Raw genomic sequence first — 19,220 nt, forward strand, 5'->3', positions numbered from 1 at the left:
GAAGGTGAACAGCATCCTGAACCTCTTGGAAGAGAAAAGGGGACACATTCTGGAATCTAGAAGGTCCTGTCTTGATCAGATCAGACCCTGACAGAACCTTGTAGCTACCAGGTGAATCAGATTCATTCATGCACGCAGACATTCATCCACTCATCCATATACTTTTTGAACCATTACGGTATGCTGGGAACTGTGCTAGGAGCTTTTAAAGAATTACTCTGACCCAGTAAATGAATTTGGAACAATCTCCAAAATACTGTATAAGTGAAAAAAGCAAGCTTCGCAACACTGTGTATAGAATGCTACCATTTGTATTAAAAATAGATATATAAATATACATATTTATAAACTTGTAAATGCATAGAATTGCTCTGAAAGGATACACAAGATATAGATAACAGTGATTAACTCCGGAGAGGGGCCTGGAGGCTGACCTCCATCGGGAAGCTTACTGTAATATTTATTGTATACCCTTTTGTATTGTGGAATGACTTACCATGTATATGTATTAATTTTTCAAAACAAACAAAAGTAAAAGAAACTGCCTGGTACCAAATATACAGTGGTGAATGGGGCAGGGGCCCCTCAGTCTTGAGGAAGGCAAAGTACTCAATTTCCTGGGCTATAGTTATTAAGTTTTTAAAAACCAGACTGTTTACATAAGTTAAGAGGAAAGTTCTTGCTAAAATCAACTTATAGTAGTAGTTCGGCATACCATTTTACAGAGATAAAGCAGTTGGAAAATAAACACTAGTCATTTGTCAAGCCTTAGAGTGTATTAAATTGTAGTTCCTAGAAGGGTGGGGACCTTATCTGTTTCACTTGGTCAGTAGAGCATTCACTGCAGCATAATGTGCAGGTAAGTGCTTGTTACAGCAAGCATTTTCTGATGACGGCAAATGATAGCACAACCGTTAAAAATATCTTGAAAAAGGAAAGATCAGAAGATATTGAGCTCTGAGGGAACCATGTGTTCCCTGCGAGGGTTAGGCAGCCTCTTCTGGACGGTCCTCAAAAAGTGATGGTCTTCAAATGGCCAGGCAAATCCCCGTGGGAATGAAAGGTGGTGGAGACACTGCACGTGTTTCGCAACGTCACAAGTGTGATGCACAGGATCCTCCTTGGGGTGAAAAGGCACGTGGACTCCAAAGAGAACCCGGCACTTGGTAGGGGCACCCCAGCCGCATGGGCAGTAGGAAAGTGAACATCTGGATGGCTGCAAACCACTGACAAGCTGGCAGCCAGTCAAAACAGCCTTGGTCACTAAGGCAGCACTGTGGGTGACAGGCTTGACTCGGCACCACCACTGCAGGTGGCCCAGCACATCATTTAACCTCTCTGAACCTCAGTTTTCTTCTCTGTAAAATAGAGGATAACTATGAGATCTTTGTGAGGATCAAAGGAGAGAACCGCCAGAGAGAGGCTGGGCACAGGAGCAGGGCTTTAAATGCTACTGTCATCACTATTACTAAATGACAGATGGGTGTCCTGGGCCAATTCATAACAGATAATCAGCACCGAAGTCTGAACAGTAGACACGGTGTGCTCCACCCTCCGTGCCCTAAGGTCAGAAAAGAATCCCCCACATTCACATAGTGTTTTATAAACTAGAAGATGACTTCACATTCATGATCTCACAAAAGCCTGCGAAGCAAGGTGGATGGGAATTACTAACTCCACGTTGAAGGGAGCCAGTAAGGTTAGGGGGTTAAGAAATCTGAGTAAGGGCAGAACCAAGGCCAGGGCCTGGGTTTCCCAGTGAGTGGCTCAGCATTCTTCCCCCACGCTGTTTCCTGGAAGAGATGGGATCAGAACGGGCGGTCAAACCTACAACTCCATCATCTCTGCCTGCGCTCCAGCTACCGCTGTTTCTGGGCAAGAAGGGACGCGCCATCCATTTCAAACCCTCCTATCAGAACTCCTCGAGAACCTGTTCTTGTGAAGGGACGGGGGGCAGGGCTGGCTCACTACAATTGCAATTAGGGAAGGGACAACAGATAAGTTGTAGGCAGCTGGAAATAGGCCCAGCTTGCCCTCACTGCCAGCTTGGGGAGCAGGGAGGTGGTGGCCTTGCCGGGAACAGCGATCATTAAAAGGGTACAGAGAGCCAGAGTCTCTCCCAAACTGAGGCAAGAACTAACCTTTCCCACTGCCATTAGCATTTCCACTAAAAACCTGGCATTTGATAAAGAAAGAAAATATGTTTTTTTCAATTGTGAAAAGGTCAGGCATATTTATCTGACTTAATAATTTATAATTGATATTTAATGCCTCCCTTAAAAGATCACTTCTAACAATCCAGCCAGCACCCACTTCCCTTTGCTGTTCTAGCTCCTGCCGGGCACAGCCCCATGACACCTGGGTTAGAGACCAGGACACCAGCCTGCTCCTGGTGCTTGGGCAGGCCCTAACTCTCCATCAGCGATAGACAGCCCGCCTCCCAAGTCTAATCCCAATGCTGCCACACCTGAGTTCCCCGTGGCAGTGGCAATACCAAGGTCTCTTGACTATTTCCAGAAAATTACAGAATTCCTGCTTTCCACCCCTCACCAGTAAGGGGTTCTCTTAGGTTGAGAATCCATTTGTAGGAAAGACGGAGGGGCCCAGGAAATTTCCACAGGCTCTAAAGCCAGTGCCACTAGCCCAGGGGAGACCTTGGAGGTGACTTTTAACTGATACTGAGCCCCTCCCTGGCCCTTGCAGGAGGTCTCCAGAGAGCCAGGAGGCGCGGGGCTCCTGGTCCTAAACCGGAGCAGCACTGCTCTCCCTCAGAGACGGAGCAAACAGGGGAGTCCGAGAAGACCCTTACGTGGAACAGGAAAGGGCCAGGCTCATTTGAAGAGGAATACAAGAGCCTACCTGCATGGTAAGAAGGTTTTTTATTTGAAATATAGTCTGAGCAACATGAGTGTAGCCAAGAGGAGGAGGGGCTGGCCTGCGTGGGGCGGCAGCCTCTCTAATGGCACAGGAGCAAGAGTACAAATATTCCAACGTCTGTGTGCCCCAAACCCCACCTGTCAGGAAAGGCAGAACAGCAGAACAAAGACCCACCCACAGCTCCTCTGAGGGGTCTGGCTCTCAGAGCCCGCCTGCCTGCGCTGCATCTCCTGCTCTCCCCGGTTCCGACAGTGTGCTGCAGAAGTTTCTCCCAGCCACAGAGACACGATGAGCGAGTGTGACAATTAGTTCTCAGGACTATTTTGGAGGAAAAGAATCAGAGAAGACAAGAAGGAAGGGCAAGGTGACCGAGGGCCCTCGCCAAGCCAGGCTGGGCAGAGCTCTCCCAGGGGACTGTGTCAGCACCCCTCGTTCCCTCCTTCTCGGGCTCTGAAGGCAGGAAGGAGAGCCGGCGTCTGCAGGAAAATAGAGCTCTGAGGAGTCCCCTGGCTGAAGGCAGCAGGCGGGAACTTCCCAGAAGAGCACAGCCGCTGAGGGGTTTCAAGCTGAGCTGACAGCACTGGGGTTAGAGGGACAGACCAGAGTTGGAGTACCAAGCAGCAGCACAAAGCCATAAATAACAGAAGCAAGTTCAGAGCCGTGAGGTCCTGCTGACCCCATGTTCCCCGGGGCTGGGGGATACCCGGCACCAGCAGCTCGGGGCAGACACTGCTCCAGGGCACAGCCGGCCATACGCACACCCGGGGCAGAGCCTTCTGTTTCCCACGGTCTGCACGGCAGGCGGAGGACGCCATGGCGGCACCCCAACCGCATACACTGCAAAGCCTCTGGTCACACCTGAGGGGACAGTGCGTGGCTGTCCTGGTCCTGAGAGGCCTGTGGCTCACTCTGAGCATCTGGGGCACCGTCCTCCTCAGGGGCCAGGCCCAGCGATCTCCTTGCCTCTGGGTCGGTCAACAAGGGCTCGCCGGCACACTCTTCCAGTCCGTTCTCTCTAGTCTCCATGGACACCTCCTCCCCAGAGCCTGCCACTGGCTCTGCAGCCTCCACTGCCACCTCTGCTGCTGTCTCCTCCTCCTCCTCCTCCTCCTCCTCCTCCTCCACTTCTTCCTCCTCCTCCTTGTCTCTCACCTTGTGGACGATGAAGAGGTGGCGGCTAAGGGAGCTGGCAGAGGTGTAGCACAAGCCACAGAGGAGACACTGGGCTGTGGAACTGTCCACACGGTGCTGAGGTATGTGGCTCTGAAACTCGAGCCCCGAGTCTGTGGCAAAACTACATTTTGCACACTGAAAAAGGGACTTGTGCCTTTTGGTGGAAGAGACAGTTGCGCCATTGCTGGTACCTGGGGTGTCCCCCACTCCACTGACTGGTCTTTTCAGATGGTTCACCTGCAAGGAGACACAGCGTGAGCAGAGTCCAGGCCGAGCCCTGGACACGAGCCCCCAGACGTGACCATGAGCCCAAGGGCTGAAAGCAGGCACCATCCAGGCCAGGGTCACCCCAGACCTGAATATTGGTTTAGGTTTGGTATGTTCAGTTCGATTTATTTTGTAATATATATGCACATGGCAAAACATTCCAAAGATATAGAGAAGATTAAGTCCCTCCTACCGCACTCCCCAGGCCTGCTCTCCAAAGAACACCATATTACCTGGGTTTTATGACTCCTCCAATAGAGAGCCTATGCACATATAAACACAAAACTATTGTCTTTTACAAAATGGTAACACGCCATGCATACTTTTCTTCACCCTGCTCTTTTTACTTAACATATATCAAAGCGTGTCTCCACGTGCGCACATACTGGGGCTTCGTTCTTCTAGCGGCAGCACACTAACCCATCGCGGGGATGCGCAGTGCCCACCGGCAGGCATTTAGTTGCGTTCCGTCTTTGTTACTGCACACAGCACTGCAGCAACTTACTTGAACAGCCTTCTTTATACCCAAGGCCGAAGATCTCTAACAAATAAATCCTGGAAGCAGAATTGCTAGATCAAAGGGTATGTACATTTTGGGGAGAGGGGAGGATGTGCATTTTACTAGTGGGCAAATGTTGCCAAAAAATCAACTGATACCCTACCTACTGTGCAAGAAAGGACCTGTGCCAAACAGTGCCACTGTCTGAATAGAACCAAGAAAGTTTAGAGAGTGGCCTGGAACTCCAGGAAGCTCCCAGAGCTTGCCAGGTATACCAGACCCCTCTGTGGAGCGTCCCCACAACCCTGGCACAAGAAGAGCCCCAATGAGTAGGAAAAACCAGGCTGCTCCAGGAGTTCACCAGAAATAGGAATAGGGCTGGGACACGGATGAGGTCATGGGGCAAGGGGCAAGGGGCAAGGGGCCACGACAGCAGGCTCCAGGCCTGGCTCTTCCCACACTAGCGGGAGGTGGGGAGGTGAGTCAGCCAAGCACCATCACCCTCAGGGGCTGCTGTGAGGCAGAAACAGGGTGGTGTGTGTGAAACGCTCCATGTCCACAGACAGCAGTGCACACCTAAAGCGGGGCCACAGTGACAGGGAAACAACAGTAACAAAAGGCTGACAGGTTGCCTTATGGGTCTTAGCCCCTGTCCTCTACTTGTGTCTAGGACCCAGGTGACCCACACTCAGGGAAGCTGCCACTCTGGTTGCTGCACGGCCACGACTACAAACAGGGTCCCCGCAGCCTTCCTGACGCCCGTCCAGCTGCAGGCCTCACGGGGCAGGGCACACTCACCTGAGAGGAATGTCCGCTCGGAGATCTGACTTTGGACGACTGGCTCAAATCAGGGTTTCTGATGCCATGCATAAGGCTGATGTGGCTCTCCAGGAGGGAGGGCCGCGGAAAGCTGGGGCTGTCCTCTGTGCAGTACCTGCAGAAGCACAGCGGAGAGGTCGTGTGAGACCCCGGCTGCAGGCTCCCCCAGCACTCTTTACACAAAGGTGAGGGAGGGTCTGGAGCGAGCAGACAGCTGTGTCTTCAGGCTGGCTGGAGCTGGCGCTCCCTGGAGAGATCCAGCCAGCAGGCCAGACGCGGTGGCAGACAACAGCGAGTCAGAATAGAACACGTGCACTCCTGACACCTGGCCCTCAGCCCTGATCTCACTCTACACTCCCTGAGGTCACTGCCCAGAGGTCCAAGTGCTGGGCTAGTGGTCAGTATGAAAGCATCAGGGTACATCCCAAGGCACAGGCAGATGGTGCTGAAGGCCCCTGGCTAGAGGAGCTTCCGCTCACATCTCCAGCGCCTCCGCTTCAGCCTCAGAGCCCTTCACGGCTGCCTGGCTGTGCGGCCCCGGGCGGGAGAGCACGATGGGGCAGGGCTCAGGAGCTCCCAGGTTCTGGAAACTAGTTTCTGACCTGTCCCTGATTTCCGACTTGGCCACAGTGCTCTCCCAGTTAGAAACTCACTGGTCTCTTGCCTTAGATCCCTGATCTCGCAGCAGAGAAAATCCCCAGCGAGGCCATGGCCAGAGCCTGGTGCATCTCAAGCCTCGCTCACTACCATCCCCAGAGACTCACCCACAAGTGTAGACCTTCTTCACTGTGTCGTGGTTGTTGCGGATGTGTTTGCGCAGGCTGTTGGGGGTGTGGAAGGACTGCTCACACTGCCGACACGGGTACCGCTTCAGCGTCTAAGGGAGGAGGTGGCAACACATGAAGCAGCGCGACTGTAAGACAGCGCCGGCTGCATCTTGCTTCTCAGATGCTATGGGCAGAATGGAGGATGTCCCCAAAGGCCTCAAGACCTGTGGTACCAAAGTACCCAGAGCACCAGGAACCCTGAAGGGTCAGCCACGTAGGGGGCGTCTGACCCCACAGAAGTCCAGAGAATATAGCACTGTACTGTGACCGTGCGGCTGCACTCACCCGACCGTGGCTCTTTTTCATGTGGGACACATAGCTTTCCCGATCAGGAACCCACTCCTGGCACTCCTGGCAGGTCCAGCCAGTGTTTCTCAGCCGGGGCCTGGCTTCGGCCCTGCGATGCGCTTCGGACCTGCCCCAGCGGCCAGATGGCAGGGAGCTGCTCCGGGCAGCCACATTAGTGGCTGGGGGCTCAGCGGGAATTCGAGAGCCAGGGCGGCTTGAGGACGTGTCCGCTGAAGACTGGAGGCTTGACAGCTCATCCACGTTTCGGGGAACACCGTGGGTGCTCTGGGGATGAGGAGAGCGATTACTGACTGGGCAAGGGGAAAGATGCACAGAGTCAGACCCCCGGCCTGAGGCATGTGCCCTCCTCCCCAGCCTTCTCCCCCAAGGCACCCCACCTTGACATGCTCCATCAACTCCGGCTTCTGCACGAATAAGAGTGGGCACTCGGGGCACTTGAAGACGCCCACCTGCGTCTGACTGACATTCTGGTAAAAATGCTGCTGGATGTGCCTCTTCTTGTTGAACATCATTTCACAGGAACACTTATAAATGAGCCTGACGAGACAAATCCCAGGGTATGGGGAGCCGTGGCCTGCTGGAAGAACCACAGAGCCCCTCCATCCTAGCTCTGCCCTCTCTGAACCAGAGTCAGGTGTGGGAAAGCACCACCCTGAGCCGATGCCTCAGGATGTCCTTAGGAGACTCCAAGCTTCCCGATCCATCCCTACACCACCCCCTAAAGCACCCGGGCCACTCTGCCCCGTAGGGCCTGCTGGCCCTGGACCTGCACTCACTGGGAGGGTTTGTGGGGCTGGGTCGGATGCTGGCTGGCACTGTGGTCAGCGGCGCTGCTGGACGTCTTGAAGGCCATGGGACAGAATGCACATTTGTGGAAAACCTGGCAGTGTCGTTCCTGGATGTGGCTTTTCAGCAAGGTCAAGGTCAGGTGGACGACACCACAGTGAATACACCTGGACAACAGAGTCGGGGTAGTGTGGGTGAGGTAGAAGGAAGGTCAGGCCCACAGGGGGTGCTGAGAAAAGAGCAATGGAGGGCCGGAGCAGAGCCATCCAGGGACTCTCCTCTTCAATCACTCAGGCTTCCATCCTCCACACGTACATCCTGAGAGCGTTCTTGCTGCCTTCTGGCACAATGCAGCCACACGGGGCTCCTGTCCCCAAGGCCGAGCCTTGCAGAGAAGAATGGAGAAACTCTAACCCTCCTCACACTTGGCCACAGGACATTCTTCTGCAAACCAAAATCCCGAACCCACCTAAGAGAAGTTGGTGGAAGCAGAGGAGGAGGAGAATGGTTCAATAATGGCATAAACAGTATCAATTTAAGAGTGACACAACTGCCAAAGTCCAGGAAGAATTTTAGTAGGAAGTTACACAAGCCTGTACCTCCCACAGGCTGGTATTGAATACTCAAGGATGGCCACCTAACAAAATAAACAGTCAGGAAATGCTAAGCTCACCCTAACAACTACATTAAAACAAACAGCCCTTAAAGCCCAAGAAGAAATACTCTAGAGCAGTGTTGTCCAGTGGAACCTGCTGATGGAAATGTTCTGTAGCTCCACTGTTCATGTGGCTATTTAAATTAATAAAATTAAGTTAAAATTTCAGTTCCTTGCTCCCACTGGCCACATTTCAAGTGCTCAATAGCCATACATAGCTAGCACTGTTCTGGACCTCGCAGCTCTAAAGTGCTGTGATGTCTCTTTCGTGGGACTGTGAATAACTTTTTATTTCTTTTTCTTCCTACTAATTTTTATTTTCTGAGGGGTTTTTTTGTGTTTATGTATTTTTATAATGTATGAATAAATCAGAAAACTGTATTATTTTTCCAAAGTTAAGGCTATATAGAATTCTTGTTTCAACTTCAAAATCTCTCTCTATAAATACTGCCTCTTTTTTGAGTATCAGAGAAAGACATGACCTTCCTTCACGCCAACCTGCATCCATTAAGTTTCCTCATCCCTCTCATGTGTTCAGTTTCCTCCTGCCTATGAACATAGCCAGGTGTCTCCCACATGAGAAAACACCTTTCCTGCTCCCTGCTGTTCCTCATCTTCCTTTTGTTGCAATATTGCCTGCCCCTACACCCTTGGCATCCCAAAAGGCACTAGAAGAGAGGTTGTTACTTTACTAAAATAAAGCACACGCCTTCACTTAAGAATTCTTTGTCTCCCCAGTGTTACCCTTCATTCCACTACATTAGCCCATTTTCACAAACCACTGAAACCATCATAGAATCCTCCCCAATCCATTGTCTTCCTTTTATGGGTGTGTTGGTGAGGAGGGGAGAGAATCACCTTTGCAAACTTAATTCGCAATGAGGAGCTGCCCACAGAACCAGAAAGCGGTTTGCAACTAACTCCAAAGAGCATTTATTACTAAATTTGTACATGCTTTAAATTGGGGTTTCTATACAAGCCATTTACTGAATTATATTTTCTCTTCTCTCCTGCTAAATAAAATAGTAAAACCAACTTCTAGCACACAGAAGTACCTCCATATTATAAAGTATTTTATTTTTTTTTAAGAGACAGGTCTCACTCTGTCGCCCAGGCTGGAGTATACTGGCATGATCACAGCTCACTGCAGCCTCAAACTACTGAGCTCAGGTGATCCTTCTGCCTCAGCCTCCCAAGTAGCTGGGACTATAGGCATGCGCCACCACACCCAGGCCACAGTTTTATGAGGACGAAAAAAATCCCGCATATTTCCAAATTCATCGCAAGTGGCCAAGTACACCTGATATGTGTAGAGAATTTCTTAAAGTGGCTCTATTTATGCCATTTAACCAAACAAACTTCTGCAGAAACAATATACTGTTCTCGAATGCCACTGAAAATCCATTGTGTGTATCTGGTAGACATTCTTTGAGAAACCTCATGGAAAATAGGGGTAAAATATAAAGGAGTAAAAGAACAATGCAAAGTGGCCTCAGTGAAGGACTGAACCCAGCAGGGTTTACGAATTGGTGAGGAAGTGTGCAGAACAGAACTCCAACCACATGACACAACCCTTGACCACATTTTTTAATAGAAAAAGAGAAAATAGACAATTATAAAATTATATGCTGTAAAATATGTAAGGTTTTAGAAAAGATAATAAATAATATAAAATATTTAACTTTGCTAATAATAATCACAAATAAGAAAATATTATTAAAACAGTCTAAACTTGCTTCCCTGTGACATCATTGGCCACTCTCCAAATTATTAAAGAGCAGGAAAGTTATAAAATTTTAAAATACATATATAAAATGTATATATACATTCTACATAAAATATATATAAATAATACATACATTAAAAGTATGGACTTTTTATACTGTCTTCAAGAAAAAGCAAAAATAATACAAAACATAAAATAACATTGTAAAACTCTAGTAGAGCTCAATAAAATGGAACATGGATATTTTTTGAGAATTTACTAAAAAACATTAACATCCCACAGAATGCGAGAAAATATTTACAAACCACATATTTGTTTTTCAGTTTTTGGTGGATTTTTTTTTTTTTTTTTTTTTAATAGAAATAGGTTCTTGCTCTGTCACCCAAGCTGGAGTGCAGTGGCCTCATAATATGTAGCTCACTGCAGCCTTGAATTCCTGGGCCCAACCGATCCTGCTGCCTCAGCCTCCAGGGTAGCTGGGACTAGAGGCGCATGCCACCATGCCCGGCTAAGCATATCATGTATCTGACGTAGAACTTGTATTCAGAACATATAAAGAGCTCTTACAACTCATTAAGATGACGACAAATAACCCAATTTAAAAATGGATAAAGGATCCAAATAAACATTTCTCCAAAGAAGATATACAAATGGCAAATAAGCACCATTAACCATCAGGGAAATAAGACACCACTTCACATCCATGAGGATGGTTATAATAAAAAACAATAACAATGGCCGGGCACGGTGGCTCACGCCTGTAATCCTAGCTCTCTGGGAGGCCGAGGCGGGTGGATCGCTCAAGGTCAGGAGTTTGAGACCAGCCTGAGCAAGAGCGAGACCCCGTCTCTACTAAAAATAGAAAAAAATTATATGGACAACTAAAAAATATATAGATAGAAAAATTAGCCGGGCATAGTGGCGCATGCCTGTAGTCCCAGCTACTCGGGAGGCTGAGGCAGAAGGATCGCTTGAGCCCAGGAGTTTGAGGTTGCTGTGAGCTAGGCTGACGCCACGGCACTCACTCTAGCCTGGGCAACAAAGTGAGACTCTGTCTCAAAAAAAAAAAAAAAAAAAAAAACAATAACAAATGTTGAAAAGGATACAGAGAAATAAAAAGCTTCATACACGGTGAGAATGGAAAAATGGTGCAGTCACTTTGGAAAACAGTCTGACAGTTCCTCAAAAAGTTAAACATGGAGTTACTATTCAACCCAGCTATTCCACTCCTACACAGACACTCAAAAAACTGAAAACATACGTTCACACGATAACTTGTACATGAATGCTCATTAGCAGCATTATTCATGATAGCCAAAAGGTGGAAACCACCCAAATGTCCATCAACTAAGGAACAGATAAACAAAATCTGGTATATCCACCCAATGGAGTATCATTCAGCCATAAAAAGGAAATACTAGTTGGGCACAGTGCATCAGGCCTATAATCTAAGCACTTTGGGAGGCCAAGGCAGGAGGATCGCTTGAGGCCAGGAGTTCAAGATCAGCCTGAGCAACATAGTGAGACCCCGTCTCCACAAAAAAATACAAAAATTAGCAGGGCATAGCAGCATGCACCAGTAGTCCCAGCTACTTCGGAGGCTGAGGCAGGAGGATCACTTGAGCCCAGGAGTTCAAGGCTACAGTAACTTATGATTGCACCACTATACTCCAGCCTGGGCGGCAGAGTGAGACCCTGTCCCAAATTAAAAAATAAAAATAAGGAAACATCAATATATGCTACAACACAGATGAACCTTAAAAACATTGTCCTAAGACCACATACTATATAATTCCACTTATATGAAATGTCTGGAAAGGGTACGTATGAGACAGAAAGTAAATTAGTGGTTGCCAGGGGGCAGGGGAGGAGATGGGAGAATTGATGGGTATGGGGTTTCTTTTCAGATGGTGAAAATGTTCTAAAATTGTTCGTAGTGATTGTAGAACTCTGTAAATACCCTAAAAACTACTGAATTGTATGGTATGCAAATTACACCACAAGAAAACTACAAAAAGGCATTAATAGTTGAGGATCTTAACTGTAATGAACACTGTATTGGTGTATATGTCTTCTGACTTCAAACACAGATCACTGAATATTCTAATGTCACCATCTTTAGTAAAACCTCTAGCTGAATCACAATACATTTTTGCCTGGCATTCCTTATAAAAAGGTTTGATAAACTGAAACTGAACTGGAGACATTACATTTCTTCTTACTTTCATAGAATAAAATAAAATATTTAATTAATAAAATATTTAATTAAAAACAAAAAATGGTATTCATCCATCCATGCAATCTTAGATTCAAGATTCAAAGATAAATATTTTAGTGTTGACTACATCACTATTGGATTTGATCTTTTCTCTTTTTCCTTTTTCTTCTTTTTTTTTTTTTTAAGAGACAGGGTCTCGCTCTGTTGCCCAGGCTGGTGAGCAGTGGCCCAATCTTAGCTCACTGTAACCTCGAACTTCTGAGCTCCAGTGATCCTACCGCTTCAGCCTCCTAAAGTGCTGGGATTATAGGTGTGAGCCACCTGTGCCCGGCCTGGATTTGATCTTAGAACAAGCAGCACACACTTAAGTCAAAGTTAGAATATTTTTAAATGTTACAAGATTCTGTAAAAACACACATTCAGGTGTCTTGTTTAAAATGCAGGCTGGGAGGCTGTAAGCAATGCTCCTCTGCAACACTGTGATAAGGCCTCTGCATAATCCTGTCTCTGGATAGTCTTATTTCTCATGTACTTTAGATTCCCCATCCTCTACAACATGCAAAAGAAATCAGTCTACGCTGGAAACATCCACACCAAGACAGAAACCTTGGAGCCATCATGAAACCCTTCCTATTTCTTACTCCCATATACAAGCTGTTATCAAATCTTGATGTTTCTAGTTCTTAAACCTTTCTCAAATCTACCTTCTCTCCATTCCCAGGGTCATGCTCAGCTGAAGCCCACAGCATCTCATCTGGCCACCACACCTGCCTCGCAAGCAGTCTCCAGTCTCTCCCCTTGCACGAGTCAGCTTCCCAGAATGATCTTTCTACGACACAGATTGGCTGGGTCACTCCCCTGCTGCAAATCTTTCTGTAGCTCCTCACTGTCCGTTAGATAAAGTCTAACTATCTGCTGCCAAGGAATCCAAGGTCTTGCATGACCCGGACCTCTGCCAACCCTCTAGTCTCATTTCTCCCTATTCTCCCAGGTGGTCCCGACACACCTGCATACTCATCATTCCTGTAACTCCTTTTGTACATGCTGGTATCCCTGCCCAGACCCTTGCCAGATGTGCTCTCTCTCTTCTTCTGCCTGAAAACCCCCTAATATGTCCTTGGTGAAGCTTTCCTGACCATTCTTCTCTCACGAGGCTTACCACTCTGAGTTATGATTACTTGTGCTCACATGTTTATAACCCACCAGACTGAAGGGCCCTTGAGGGCAAGGGCTGTGTCATCTTTGTATCCTGAGTGTCTAGCATATTGCTGAAGACAGTAATAAGTACACACACAAAAGTCAAGTGAACTAAATCAAAAATTTTTTAAAAGGCAAAAAAACAAAACTTTACTAAATTTGGTCAAAACTAATTTCAAAAGTGAAATGGATAAAGTAGGAACTCCCAATTGTAGTAAATCAGTAAAGGAAACCTAACTGGATCAATGCAAAAGTTACAGATCAATGAGCTCTAAAGGGAGTTTTCTCTCTCACTTTGATCTTTTTCCTGAAAATGACTTCTTGTTTATATGTTTGAAAGAATAAAGGAGATTCTATTTAAAATAAGAGTTTTCTTGGTTTTACTATGAAGCTGATCATTTTTTCCATTCTCAGGTTTTGCCTATTTCCCACAAACTGACAAAAACTAACAAAAATGAAGACACTAGAACCCTTTCAGTTTGGCATCTTGCAGCTCCATTTGTTAAAAACTGAGAAAACTTCAAACTACTACAGTTAGTAAAGTTATTATTTAAACAGTAATTTTAAACTTAATATGCCAAACATTAACTTTGTAAGCAAATTAAATTTATACACTTTTAAAAAGTGAATGTTATATATATTCCAAACTCGCCAAAACCTTCCCCCTTCAAAGCTATTTTTTTAAAACTCTTTATTCTTCTCCCCCTTGCTCTTCCTGTCCTGTACAAAATAAAAATATACATATACCAACCAACGCTCTTGTCCTGTTAGGCTGGAACCCAGGCCTCTTAGGACCCAAACTATCTGAAACGAGTTCTAGGAAAAGGACCAGCCATTGGGCAATACCAGGACAGTGAGCCAGGCAGCACCCACCTGTAGCCCACCTTGCGGGCATAGTGCAGGCAATTCTCCTTTACATGGGTCTGGAAGTAGGCAGAGCGACAGAGGACCCCACACTCCGGGCAGCAGTAGGGGGACTTGTGTGCATGAATCCGCTGGTGGGCACAGAAACTGCACTGGTTGGGCAGCAGCATCTGGCATACCTGGCAAGTCTAGGAAAGAACACCGAGAAAGCAGATCATGCGGGTGCCACAGGCTTGTGGCTCTCCACTCGGAGCTTGGCTTCCTGGGACACGGGTCAGAACAGCCCCCTTCCCCAACCACTCTTTCTTCCAACTCTCCTAGGATGTCTTTGACACTCCCAGACCTCATTAACAGTGTTCATACTGACACCCAAGTAAGCTTTGCCTACCACCTTATTTATCAGGGTCAGACCTGACCCTATTTTCTCAAAGGTTAATTCTACCTCAAGGACAATGAATGTTTCTTTCCTCTGGCTTAGCAGAGGACTAGCCTTTCCTGTGTGGAGGCCTAAAGGCACTTCTTGAATTCTAAGACCTCACTGCACTGCCAGACCCACCAGGGTCTCTGTTTCAGCTCAGCAGAGGCAGCTCTTGCCAACCACCTCTCACAATGGCCTGGTGGATACCTGCTTAGCACCTCTAGTCAGATGGTTCAGTGACTCCCAAAGAGACCTGGGCCCACCCTGACTGGTACTCAGAAGGCCCTCAATGCAGACTGACCTACTGAATGGTCTCGCCAGTTTCCATTACCCAGCCCTGCCTGCCCACTCTGGGGGAAGGGGGTTCTCTGAGCCACAGCTAACCAAATACACGCACAGACAAGGGAGGACCAGGCAGCTCCTTTGTTCCCAGCCCCAGCAGAAAACCAGGGGAAGTATAAGCCAGACTCACTGAAGCTCTCATGGGCAGAGCGGGAAAGCAACAGGCTGAGCTGGTGCCTGCATCCTGCAGAGCTCCTCCTGAGCTTCTAGTAAAAGGGGGACACCTGTACTGCTCGCAGAGGGGGCCACTGACCTTGGGTCAGAGGAGTTGCTTACAGGGAGAAATTATTAGGGAGGACAAGATCTCTGCTTTAATCAGCAAAATCCAGAATATAGGCCTTCTACAGGACAAACAATCCAGTTTTTTCAACAAATCGCAAGGGGGGAGAATGGACAGAGAGGGAAAGGAAACTTAGAGATGAAAAGAGATTTAAGAGATATTTTTAACCAGTTATGATGTACCGCACTTATATGGATCCCGATTCAAACAAGCCAAGTGTAAAGAGAAATGAGATAATCAGAGATAAACGCTAACTTAATAAACGATAATATTAGGACATTAAAAAATATTAGGACATTTGACACTTGATATTAAGATTTGATACTAGAAATTATTCTTGATTTTTAGAAGTGATATTATATTTATGTTTCTTTAAAAAACGCTTTATCTTTTAGAGATACATACTAAAGTATTTACAGATATGATGTTGCTAGGATTTAAAAATGATCCATCCACTGGGGAGAGCAGTGGGTAAGAAAAGAAACGAAACAAGATGGGCCATGGGCTGGTAGATGTTAAAGGAGGGTTCATTATACCATTCTTTCCACTTTCATATGTTTGAGACACTCCATAATAAAACGTTTTGGTTTTTAAGTATCCACTTTAGGTACAGAGCAGCATATACAGTATGCTACCTTTTGTGTAAGAGGAGGGGAATATAACACATACACACATATTTGATAATAAATAAAAAATGAACAAAAATGGTTACCTATGGGGAAGGAGGGAATTGGGGACAGGGACAGGGATGGTAGCAAGACTTCTTTGAATGTACCTTGTCATGGTTTTAACTTTGGAATCACATAAATGTTTTATATAAGTCAAAAAGAACAATATAAAATAAAGATTCCCTAAAAATTGAAAAACAAGCAAATAACGTAAATATATATCAAGTTGATGATATAATCACACAGAGAAAAAAAATTATTCCTAGTGACCTCAAAACACAGTATTTTGACTTATACAACCTTAGTGTGATATAAGGGTAAAAAGAGCTGCAAATGCATCTAAACATTATGCACTTTTCCTAATGTTAGACATATTGGTTTTGACATTTTGTAATTTGTATATGTGTATGTATACGTATGCGTGTGTGCCTGTGTATAGATACAGTCATCCTTCAGTATCCGTAGGGGATTGGTTCCAGGATCCCCAAGGATACCAAAATCTGAAGCTCAAGTCCCTGATATGAAGTGCCAGAGTATTTGCTTATAACCTGCACACATCCTCCTGTATACTTAAATCATCTCTAGATTACTTACAATACCCAATACAATGTAAATGCTATGTAGATATTAGTAGCTGTGATACTATATTGTTAAGGGAATGGTGATGAGAAAAAAAATTTGTGCACGTTCAGTATAGACACAATTTTTTTCCCAAATATTTTTGATCCACAGCTAGTTAAATCCAGGCATGCAGAACCCACAGATACAGAGTGCCAACTGTAAAAATTTATAAATATATATAGAGAGAATAGGAAGATCTTAGGAATCAAGACTTTTAGTATTAAATCAATTACGTAAAAACTCTATCATCTTGAATTTGAATTTGTATAAACACATGGTTTTTCTTTCCTTTTAAATGTATGTATTTCCTATGGCTGTGTATGGTGGCTCATGCCTGTAATCCTAGCACTTTGGTAGACTGAGGTAGGAGGATCACTTGAGCCCAGGAATTCGAGAACAACCTGAACAACATAGCAAGACCCCCATCTCTACAAAAAAAAAATTAAAATTAAAAAAAATTTTAAAGTATGTATTTCCTAGCTCTGATCACTGATAAGGCCTAGAAACAAGATAAACCCAGCAGCAAGCACATCTAGTGCCCCGACTGTGGCCTCTCAATACCATTCCTCACTAAAAGAAACCTGGTTTCTTGGAAAAATGACTGATTCGGGTTTAACAAAGAAAGGTACCCAGGTCATCTTGTTTGGACTGAAAACAAGGAAGCTTCTCAAGGATTAATGAGTTGATGGCAAAAGGACACAGGAGCCAGCCTGAAGGGGCTCCCACTGACCAAAGATGGGATAACTTCAGCATGAAAAAGAATGACTGATTACATATTAACAAATATAATGAATTATGAATGAACTCATAAAAATAAATGAGCTCATTATAACACTAAAGCTAAAAACAATAGAAGAGATTACTTCACACCCATTAGGATGGCTACTATCAAAAAAACCCAAAAAATAATAAGTGTTGATGAGGACATTGAAAAATGGGAACTCTTGTGCACTGTTGGTGGGAATGTAAAATGGTGCAGCTGTGTGGAAAACTATGGTGGTACCTCAAAAAATCACACATACAATTACTACATGTTGTAGCAACGCCAATTCTGGGTATCCAAAAGAACTGAAAGCAAGATCTCAAAAAGATATTTGTACACCTATGTTCACTGCAACATTATTCATCACAGCTAAAATATGGAAACAACTCAAGTGTCCATCAACATACGAATGAACAAACAAAATGTGGTATACACACATAATGGAATAGTATTCAGTGTCAAAAACGAAGGACATTCTGACACACACTACAACATGGAGGAACCCTGAGGATATGCCAAGTGAAATAAGCCAGTTACAAAAAGGCAAATACCGTATGATTCCACTTATATGAGGTACCTGGAGGAGTCAAACTCACAGAGACAGAATATATAATGGTGGTTGCCAGGGGTCAGGGGAGGGGAGAAACGAGGAGTTTTTATTTAATGGGTAAAGAGTTTCAGTTTTGAAAGATGAAGAGTTCTGGAGATTGGTTGCACATTAATGTGAATATACTTAACATTAACACTACTGAACTGTACACTTAAAAATAGGTAAGATGGGAAACTTTATGTGTATTTTACCACAATTTAAAAAAAAAAAATAGAAGAGGGACTCTTGGAACACCATTTGAGATTGTTAGGACATCGACTCACTACTCTGAAACTGTTATTTAAAGGAAACTGGCCAGGAGCAATAGCTCACACCTATAATCCCAGCACTTTGGGAGGCCAAGGCAAGAGGATCGCTTTAGGCCAGGAGTTCGACACCAGCCTGGGCAACATAATGAGACCCGTTTCTATAAAAAATAAAATTAAAAAAAAAAATAGCCAGGCATGATGGTATATGCCTGTAGTCCCCACCACTTGGGAGGCTGAGGCAGGGAGATCACTTGAGCCCAGGGAATCGAGGTTGGAGTCAGGCCACTGCACTCCAGCCTGGGCAACAGAGTAAGGCCCTGTCTCTAAAAAAACAAATAAATAAAGGAAACAAATTAACTATTTCATTTTCCACCATAAACTATGTTTCAGAGCAATCAAAAAGCCCATAAGGAAGCAAGAAAGATATTTTATACAGAATTCCAGCTAATAAATGAGAAAGAAATAACGAAATTAGAAAAACTCTTGGGAATTCTTAACAAAATTAGACTCAAGCAAAAATTATCGATGGCCACTAAAATCAGTAGGTAAAAAGTGGAGAACGTTACAGTGAAGGGAACAGAACATCCCCACTTACATTCATGATCAAGCATCTTTAACAGTGAGACGATCAGGCGCTTTGTGCCTCCTGAAGCCACGGAACAGGAAGAACACAGCATCCCCACCTCCGTCAAGACTGAACCTGAATCTAGGCAAGTCTTTATTGCTAACTTCTAGTCTACAGAAAAAATACGAAATATAGAGGAAAAAAATTACTTGTGTAAGGAACCCATCAGTGAAACTCGGAATGTCCTGGAAAACTCAGGGAGCAATCAGTCAAACCCAGAATTGTTCTGGAAAATTCTCAAGACACATGACCCAGTTTCTTCAACAAGTCAATGGCCTGAGAAAAAGCGGGGTGTCTGGTTGGGTGGAGCAGAAAGAGATACTATTCCAGATTGAGCCATTTAAGAGACATAAACAAATGTAGTGTGTGGCCCATGTTGTGGATCCCGATTCAAAATAAGCCCAAGTGTAAAAAAACATTTTTTTACA

At 45.4% G+C, this 19,220-nt stretch overlaps 1 protein-coding gene across 3 annotated transcripts in view; it reads right to left on the minus strand.

Annotated features, from left to right (window-relative positions):
* Positions 1-510: 510 nt before the first annotated feature.
* Positions 511-19,220, minus strand: part of ZNF592 (zinc finger protein 592) — a 51,697-nt gene continuing 32,987 nt past the window's right edge. For 2 of the 3 annotated variants that reach the window (XM_069466583.1, XM_069466581.1), the window contains 7 exons: positions 14,227-14,405; positions 7,548-7,724; positions 7,149-7,308; positions 6,748-7,035; positions 6,400-6,512; positions 5,615-5,750; positions 511-4,287 (listed from right to left, as the gene is read on the minus strand). In XM_069466583.1, coding sequence (XP_069322684.1) covers positions 3,730-4,287; positions 5,615-5,750; positions 6,400-6,512; positions 6,748-7,035; positions 7,149-7,308; positions 7,548-7,724; positions 14,227-14,405 — 1,611 coding nt within the window. In that variant the 3' untranslated portion in view covers positions 511-3,729. The remainder of the gene's footprint in view (positions 4,288-5,614; positions 5,751-6,399; positions 6,513-6,747; positions 7,036-7,148; positions 7,309-7,547; positions 7,725-14,226; positions 14,406-19,220) is intronic. The other variant, XM_069466584.1, reaches the window with a different exon arrangement.

This window comes from Eulemur rufifrons, chromosome 3 (genome assembly GCF_041146395.1).
Source record: "Eulemur rufifrons isolate Redbay chromosome 3, OSU_ERuf_1, whole genome shotgun sequence".
Taxonomy (NCBI): Eukaryota; Metazoa; Chordata; class Mammalia; order Primates; family Lemuridae; genus Eulemur; species Eulemur rufifrons.